The 9,826-nt window shown below is 24.2% G+C and overlaps 1 protein-coding gene across 1 annotated transcript in view; it reads right to left on the reverse strand.

Moving 5' to 3' along the window:
* Positions 1-8,272, reverse strand: part of LOC145832649 (uncharacterized) — a 51,039-nt gene extending 42,767 nt beyond the window's left edge. Inside the window, exons 1-3 of the mRNA XM_082939949.1 lie at positions 7,775-8,272; positions 7,590-7,702; positions 6,866-7,317 (exon numbers count right to left, since the gene is read on the reverse strand). Of these exons, the coding sequence (XP_082796075.1) occupies positions 6,866-7,317; positions 7,590-7,702; positions 7,775-8,272 (1,063 nt within the window). The remainder of the gene's footprint in view (positions 1-6,865; positions 7,318-7,589; positions 7,703-7,774) is intronic.
* Positions 8,273-9,826: the final 1,554 nt, after the last annotated feature.

Here is a 9,826-nt window from a genome sequence, read left to right on the forward strand (position 1 = left end):
ACTGTTTGTTTAATATTTCTTCTACTTAACAAACAAGTTATTTGGCAAAAACGTTTCTAAAGTTTAGTATAGTTAAAAAATATATTTTAACTAATTAAGTTAAAAATGATTTATGGTAAAATGCAACAACTGATTCAAATTTAGCTGCTGAAGTCATAAAATAATAGGTGCCATTGTTAAATGTAATAAACTTTTTAAAATATTCAATAATAATATAATAAGAATTTAAATATAATTAAAATGAGGAAAAATGTTTTTTCGAGTGAATCAGCAGCTCAGCTAACTAAAATATTTTATTTAAGTTACCTGCAAAAAAAACGCGTAATAACAGATTTATTTTAATAAAAAGACACTCATAAAAGTAAAAGTTCACCTTCAATTAATAGTAAAATTTAAGGAACCTTTTTTTTTTATTCAACTTATTTTCGAATTTCATGCTAAATCTAAATTTTAGTAAACACTTTCCAATAACTTTATTAATTTTTTATAAAAAATTTATTCTAAACTCTTATTAAAAAAGAAAAAAATAGTTAAAATAAAAACAATTTTAAATAAAATATAAACTATTAAGTTAAAACAAGTATAAAATTAGGGTTTAAAGAAATTCAACATATTAGTAGTGTCGTTCCAATCTTGAAGATAAGTATTTATTTTAGTTTATGCTTACAAATGTATTTAAAAATTACACAGGTATTTTATTCACCAGCGTCTTAGATATTGTCGATATTTTTAAGCTGTAAACAACACAGCTATCTTTAAATTCATTATTGTTTTGTATAAAATAACTATAATTCTTTTATATAAGCTAATAAATATGTTTAAAAAATTTACAAATTCGGTATGTATACTAAGCCTTAAAATACTAATTTAGTTTTTTGTCAATACACAAAATTTTGAATTGTTTTTCTAATTAGTACTTTTAAAAACATTCACAGCTTTCTTTTTCATACAAAAATTTTATCCTCATAACAATAATTTTTCTTGTATAAAAGTAAAACACAAAGGACAATTTTTTTTATAGTTGAAGATCCACCATTAAAATATTTCCGAAGAATTTTATTTAAGAAAAATAATTGTCAATGCAAATGTAAGTTAAACCCTTAACGACAAATCTGGCTTAATAATTTTCAAAAGGCACATAATTTGCTTTTATACTTTACAATAGTTTTATTCATTTTAGTTGTTTTGTATCAATTCAAATTTTATTATAGCAGTTTTAACAAACTGCTTAAAAATGAAATTTTTATACCCAACTAACAATTATAGTTTCTCATATTATAAAGGTAACTTACAACTATAAATTTTAATATTTAAAACTTACGTCACAAACACTCTTTCTTGGTTAATTTTATGTTACTTTAAAGTTAATTGAATCTTGCAAATAGTGTATTTAAAAGTATTTTTTACTTTTCAATTAAGTAGTCATACATATTAGTTATTTAAAAAAGCAGTAATATAAAATCTGAGTATAATGCTTGGCATTTATAAATTTAATTGTCATATTTATATTTGAAACTAAAGCTTAAAGTCTACTAAAATAAAGTAGTATAATATACCAATATCAAAACATTCAGTTACCAAACGTTTATTGTACAATTATAGCCTCACTGCTTTATAGCATATAATTTGCTACAAATTCTAAAAGATGGTTTAAAGCACATTGTATATAATGAGATAGAAAAGTAATTACGGGTGTTTATTAAAATAAAATATTATTAACTTTTTACATGTGTCAGTGTGTCGTAATACAAGAATTACGCAAAAGTATAACTAAATTTAGCATTTACGATAAAATAAAACATATACCATAAAACAATAAAACTAAATTAGAAAAACTAAAAATAAGATGATTTGAAGTCGGGGACAGGGCAGCGCTCTGTTTGCTGATTCTCTGTTTGCTATATATTCTTAACTGTACGATGGTAGTTCTTTCCTAGTTACCTTTAGTACAGGGGTCGGCAAACTGCGGCCCGCGGGCCAAATGCGGCCCGCGAGCACGTTACTTTTTTGAATGGAATGCGGCCCGCGACCACGTAAATGTGGCCCGCTGAGCAAAAATATATTTTAAGTTAAATTTATTTGATTATTTTAGTTTTAAGTTCCTGTATAATACTTTAAAATAATTAAAAGACTTTACTGATTTGGCTGAAAAGGTTAAAAAACAGGTTAAAAGGCGTTAAATTAGTAAAATAGTTATATAATACCTATTTGTAAAAACTAAATGCAAATGTTTTCCGTTTTGTACAAAAGTGAGCACAGTAATTAATTAAAATGTTTTTTTTTTACAGTTTAGTTTTTTAACACGTTTTTTGTACCTAAGTTTCTATTACAGATGTTTTGTTACTAAATTTTATATTTTTGTGTGCAAAAAAACTTAAAAATAGCATATTATCAATAACAAGAAATAAGGTTAACTTTATTTTGGTCTTAACGCCTTTAATTTTCTATAAGATTTCTTTGCATCTTATATTAATTCTTATGCACACCATTGAACAAAGATGCTTATATTTTAAACCACTTTTTTTTAATACTTAACGAGATAAAATTTAGTTTAAGCATAATTTTCTAACATTATTGTTCTACATGTAATATCTAAGTGTGTACAGATACATTTAAAACAATATATATGACATAAATAAAAAAAGTTTTTGTTAGGTATATTTTTTGATTTTTAAACAGTATTTTTTGAAAAATTAAGTTAATTTGTATGCGTTGCATACTGATATAAACAGTTGCTGTTTTTTGTAACTACCTATTTAATACAAACTAAATTGAGAAATGGTAATTTATCAAGTTTGTACATTTTTAATCAAAATAGTTCAAACTTGATCAAATAAATAAAAATAGACACACACTCAGACTATGACTATTTGAAGACTTCAAATCTCAGGCCAGTTTAGTCATTTTTCAGTTTTTAGCTTGAATTGCTTTTTGTATGCTGAAATATCCAGCTAGTTTTGGTCACTCGGACTGATTTTTTTTCCTTTAAAGAGTGGTAAATTAAATACATGATGTTTGTTATGTTTAATGCATAGTTTTTGTTTAAATTAAAATTTGTTTTAAATTTTAAATCTTGCAGCTGATATAATTTGAACTATTATTATTTATATTAATTGTATACATATAAGTCTGAACAATAAGTGTTGCGAAAAAAATCCCGGAAAAGCTTGGAATTTGACAGTTTATACTTAAAAAAATCTGTAAAAGTTTTGAATTTGAGAATTATTGAAAAAAACCTGTAATTTTAAACAATTTTTACATATAAAGTAATCAAATTTCGATTTGACACAAAAATCTACCATATAAATATTTCTTATTCAAAAACACATTTAAAGTAGCTTAAAAGTATTTTTTAAATTTTTCTATATAATTTAAGACGTTTTTTTGTAAACTTTAACTTAATTATATACTAAAAATAGAAGCAAAATGTTGTACTTTTAAAAATTTTATATTGGTGCATTGCACTTTTGCTTTTAAAATGTTTTTACCTATTTTTGTTTTTTGTATTGGAACTAAACCTAGAAATTCTTCTAAAATGTCAAAATTAGTAAAACACCTGTTTAAAAGTTCTGAAATGAACAATATCTGTTATATCAGTTCTAACATCTTAACAGATTGATTTAAGTCCTTATTTGTTTTATGCGGCTTTATAATCATAAGTCATTTCCTAAACACGACTTCTTGTTGATATTGAAAAAATAAACAAAAACATTTTACTAACACCAACACAAATTATTTAAATAAGTTTCCAACTCTAAACGGTATCTTTTTTTAGTAATTAATATTTTTACATTATAACTTGCCTTAAAGGTTTTTTCTGATCAGTCTGAAGTTAGTAAAAATAATCATGTGCGATGTTGAAACTGACATAAGCAATGTTTTCTTTTCGTTTCTTGCAATAACTCGAAACTAACGTATTATAGTTTTTGTAGCACGTTTTATAACTTACATTCGCTCTTTTTAAAAACAAACTTCTAATGCAGATAAAGAATTGCTACTATGCTCAATAAAAACAAGATTTTCAAATTCTTTAATAGCTTAATAATTTTTTATACATTTGTTAAAAATGTAAAAACTTAATTATCCATTCAAGCTGAATTAAAATATTTTTTTTAGTTATATAATTAATTCACTGTAAATAAACTTCGATATTTTTTTATTTTGTGAACTTGATTTTAAACAGGGTTGCTAAACAAACAGGCTAGTTTAAAAACTTTTTAAAATACAGAATATGTTAAAGCGGTTTAAGATATTTTTTTTTAAACTTAGGGGTAGCTGAAAATTTATTTGAAACACTTTTAATAAATCTTCGAATTCTCAGAATAGTTTTTATGACTGTAGTGCAGTTTACTAATTGTAATTTTTTTGTCTATTTACATATTGTGCTTTTTTTATAAAATGATATACTAGTTATGTATATAAGCTTGATCAACAGAAAGTTTTTAGCTATTTTATCTTTTAGTAAACTTTTAATTTAATACAGACATTTTTGTTTTTAAAGTGACAACCGTGTAAAAGACTAGTCAATTACTTATAAGGTATTTTATTAAAGTATTCCAACATTAAATATGCTAAAAAATTTGATTTAGCTTATCCTGAGTACAAATAGGTACTAACTTTATTTAATTACTAATTATTGAACTTTTGAAAAGAATGCAAACTGCAAACTATTTAAGACGCAAAAACTATTTATAGTTAATATTTTTTATTATATGAAAAGGTGGTTCATAATATAAAAAATGTATAAAAGTGATCCATAAATTATTTACAAGCTTGGTTTTTATAGAGAGTTAGGTTGTAAGTAAAAAAATAAAACAAAAATTTTATGAAGTTTAACTTATTAAGTGTATAAAAAAGTACATATTTTATTAAGACTTAATTATATTAAACATTGTAAGTATATTATAATAGATATTTATATATTAAACAGGCATTCTATGTGTCGCTAAAAGTCATTTAAAGTAATCAAGTGAACAAAAGTAAAACTATCTCTGGTGTGACCAATACTAAAGCCAAAATATTATTCAAATATCACTAAAAATAAAACTGCGGCCCGCAAAGATTTTGGAAACTTGAAATTTGGCCCGCGAGCAACAACTGCCTGCCGACCCCTGGTCTAGATAGACTATTTAATTAATACTTGTAATAAGTTATTTCTTTTTTATAATATTAATGTATTGAATGGAGAACTTAAAGAACTTAAAAGAGAACAACTTTTTATGTTTATGAACTTTGTATAATGAAAAACAAACAGTATTTTTTTTATTTCCTCAATATAGAAAACTAAACTCAACATTGTATTAATCAATTTTGTTCGTTAAACATAAAAAAAAAATTTTAAACATTAAAAACGAGTTTTTGATTAAGAAATAAAATTAGAAACAAATTAAAGTTCATAGTTTTTCGAAAACAGTCAGTATTTTTTATATTTTATTCAAATTATCAGATAAGACATAATAATAATACTTTTTTTACTGTATTGCAATAGTTTATAAATATTAAAACTTAAGTAAACAATATTTTATAGTATTGCTTAAAACATTTACATTTAACTTTTATAGAACTTCTGTTAGTTTAATAATTATAACATAGTAGGTTATAATAACAAAATTTAATTTTAACTACAGTAATGAACAATTTACTAAACATGTAAACTTGAAGTTATATTTCAAAAGTTATTGCTTACTTTGTTTTAGAAATTTCAAATCTACTACTTAAACAAAAATGATGTCTTAAATTATAATTTAAAATAACTGACAATCAAATGTACTAAACAATTATAGGTTCACTTTTTTAGTCGCTCTTTTTAAATAACTCTAACATTAAAGTAATTTGACTATTACAAACATTTGCATAATGTTTTTTAACACTTAATTAGTTTTACTTTTATTGATAATGAAATTAACAATGTATATATGATGTATTAGAAGCGTACATAAATGTTATAATGATTAGTAAATATTTGTAATAAAGACTTATAAAACCTTATAAGCAAACAATTTGGTTAGTATTTAGATAAAGTTTATTAAAATCATAATTTGTTTGAACCTAATAAAACAACTAACACAACGCTTTTCACTAAGATATTTATTAAATTATATCAAAATTTTAATAAATTGTAGTTAACTAATTTAAATTTCATGAGTTCTACGTTTCTAAAATAAAAAATTGAATATTGGTTGTTTTTATTTTGAAATTAAATATAAGAAATGACAACAATTTTGAGAAAAATTAGTATTTACTTACAAATTAGAACTTTTTTTGTTATGAAAATAGTCTTTTTTATAGTCCATTTATGAGAATATGATTAATGCATAAAATACTTTTACTTGTACAGAAATCTAAGACAAAATTCATTCAAAAACATCTTTATTAAAGCAACAAACAAGTAAAATCGATTTCGGCTAACGCTTTTCAATTACTTTAGTTAGCAACTAATTTTAAGATTAAATTTTGAGTATATAAATAGTTAGAGGTTACATCAGAAAAATCAATTAACACTAATTAGCATAATTGAGCAAAATTAATTAGACATTCACTATTCATAGATGCATATATAAAAACAGTTTATCAGTAATTTAACTAAGATAAACAACATTAAAAATAAAAATAAAATAAAATAAGCGACAAAATTCAAATAAAGTCTATAACAACTTATAAAGATTAGATTTATAAACGTATTGTTGCTTACACAATTTAGGTTTACATGTTTTTATAAATAGAGATTCTAAAACACTAAGGTGATAATCGTTACGAGCTTTACTTAAAATTGAAAAGTTACTATCACTATAGTTCTTTGCGCAATCTGAATTGTTTAATAAGTGTTCAGCTATCGCTGATGATCTATTAGATGGTTTTTTTAAACCAGTGTCCATCCATCTTCTGAGGGAATTAAAAACGTGTTGGTCCCTTCTAATATGGAATCTTTGAGACGTTCTGCCAATGTACTCACTGTCACAGTGGCACTTGTACATATAAATAATTTTGCTTTTTTCCTGATCGGCAGTACGGTCTTTGCAAATTCCATTTAAGGGCTTTCTTGTAGCATGACTGATTCTTAGTTGTACAGAGTTAAAAGTCGAGTTTACAGTGTATTTTACAGTCTTTTCCAGAGCAGTTGCTACTTTACCGAGATATGGCAATCTCAAATATACAGGGCATTTTCTAGGACCAAATTTAACCGGTTTTTCAAATTTTGAGATTGTATTGTTAATTGTCTTTCTGACTATATGCGATGGATAACCAAGAGCTTCAAAAATATTTTTTATTTTATCTAATTCCTCTTCAAACAACTTTTTCGAGCAAATCTTGTGTGCTCTGAATACCAAACAAGAGATTAAACCGAGTTTTTGAGATAAAGGGCAGAATGACTGAAATGGAATATATTGACCAGCAAATGTAGGTTTTCTGTACACAGTGGTAAGCAACTCGGAAGATGTACGCAACAGATGTACATCCAAGAAAGGTAAGCAATTGTCTTTTTTTTTTCAATAGTAAATTTTAAATTTGGGTGTAAATTCGAAATTTTGCTAAATAATTCATCAATGTTATATTCATCATTGTAAGACACAAAAATGTCGTCAACATACCTAATACAGTTTATTGGTTTTTGATACTTGGAAAAGAGCAATGTTTCAAAGTATCCCACAAAAATGTTGGCTAAAATAGGGCCAAGTGGACTACCCATCGCTACTCCATCTATCTGTTTATAAATATAAGAATTAAATCTGAATTCAACATTTTTTACTGCCATGTTTAACATACTAAGACAAACATCTTTTGGAATAGAAGGAGCTGTAAGACCAGAATTGTAAAGTTCATTTAGACATATATTTATAGTTTCATCCACTGGGACATTAGTAAAGAGGCTTTTTATGTCAAAAGAACACATGTTACTTGGTAAAAAAGCATTTTTTCTTATGACTTCAACGAATGAGAAAGAGTCTTTTATACAGAAAGTGGAATACTTACTAGAAACTGGTTCGAGGATTTTGATTAGAAGCTTTGAAATTTTATATTGTGCAGAACTACTCATATCTAAAATAGGTCTTGTTGGAACACCGTCTTTGTGAGTTTTAGGTAGTCCGTACAGTTTCGGACACTGAGAACCTGAAGGTCTAATAGACTCATACAAATCCTTAGAAATATAACCTTTGGCATACCAACCTCTGAGCTTAAGTTGAAAAGCTCGTTCTATTTTAACAGTTGAATCAAATCTTTCAAAAGGACCTAGTTTAGTAAATTTATCTTTATCTTCTAAAATATCATACATTTTCCTTAAGTAATCCTCTCTATTTAACAAAACAAAAGATGAGCCCTTATCAGCCTTTAGAATTGCTATATCAGGATTAGATTTCAGAGACTTATAGGCTTGTAGATTTCAAAATACTTTTACTGTTTTAAAGGTTTATTAAACACTATATAAAAACTTTGTAGATTTCAAACTAGTTATACAAAAACGTAAAGCAAAAAAAAAAGAATGATTTCAATCCTGACATAAAGTATTTTGAGTTCTGGAACTTTTAAATAAGTTTTAAGCAGCAGTAAACAAGTATTTTAATAGCATAAGAGTGTAAACTAAAGTTCTAAATTTATTTTCACTGAATATATAAAGCAGAGGTTTTTTGAGAAGCATTAAATTAAGTATACTTGTAATTTTAAGATGCTCCCGACACAGCTAATTTCACAATTAATAATGTTTTAAAAAAAATAATGATGAATAAAAAAAGCTTCTAGTGAGGTTTACTGTAGTGACTAACTTTGTATAACATCAATTACTTTCTAAATCATGTCATTTTATCTCATTGTAGTCTAGTCTTAATTAAAAGCTGGTTTTAAGATAGTTGATCAATTTTATATAAAAAACTGAAAAAAAAATAATTTATTATAAAATTATAATTATTTTTGTAATTCGTAATATTATGTAACATATTTCTCTCAACCTTTCTAACCTGGTAGAATTTTAAAATACAATCTTTGTGTTCTTATTTGATGATTATATTTAGCACTATATAATGTTTATTATGCTTTGGGTGTTGTTCATATTTTAAAGCTGATTTTTATTACAGCTGTTTAAGAATTGCTGATTATAAACTTCGTTATGTTATAATAGAAATATTAATATTACTTAAATCAAAATAAAATACTATTTTTTTCCTACTAATTTTACTTCTCGCTACATTGTTAACGTTAATATTTTAAACAAGTTAAACAAAAACGAGATTGTAAATACATAACATAGTAAAACTTGATTAACCTTCACGATATTATTCATAAACTTTCTAAGATATACTTATAAGAACTGTATAGTAGTATTATATGAAAAGCACATTTCTTTTAACTTTTAAGATATTTAAAGAAGCTAGAAATAACATTTGCTTATTCAACCAACATATATTGAAATTTATTTTTCATGAGAAATATTAAAATTCTTGATAATGTATAACAAATAGTATTTTAAAATTTACTAAATATATTGTTTATTTATTTTTTTTTATTTAGAGTGATAAAAATTAAATAACTTTGATTTTACTACTAAGTTGTATTTTTTTTGATAACCGTGTAAAAATATTTTACAATAAGCTTTAGACTTTGCTCTTATTAATATTAACTCCATATCACAAAATTCTTTATATATATGCTTTAATAAAAAATTTATATATACTTATTAAAAATTTAATAAATTGAAAATATTAGATTTTTAACTTTGGCAGCTATTGTTAAACAGTTTTTTTAAATATTTGAACAATATTGAGGCTTATGCTTAACAGTTTTGTTTTAAATACTAATATGTTTTTAGTATTATTAATTAATTTTCAAGGCTATT

The sequence above is a fragment of the Thalia democratica genome, chromosome 3 (genome assembly GCF_965202585.1).
Source record: "Thalia democratica chromosome 3, ktThaDemo2.hap1.1, whole genome shotgun sequence".
NCBI lineage: Eukaryota > Metazoa > Chordata > Thaliacea > Salpida > Salpidae > Thalia > Thalia democratica.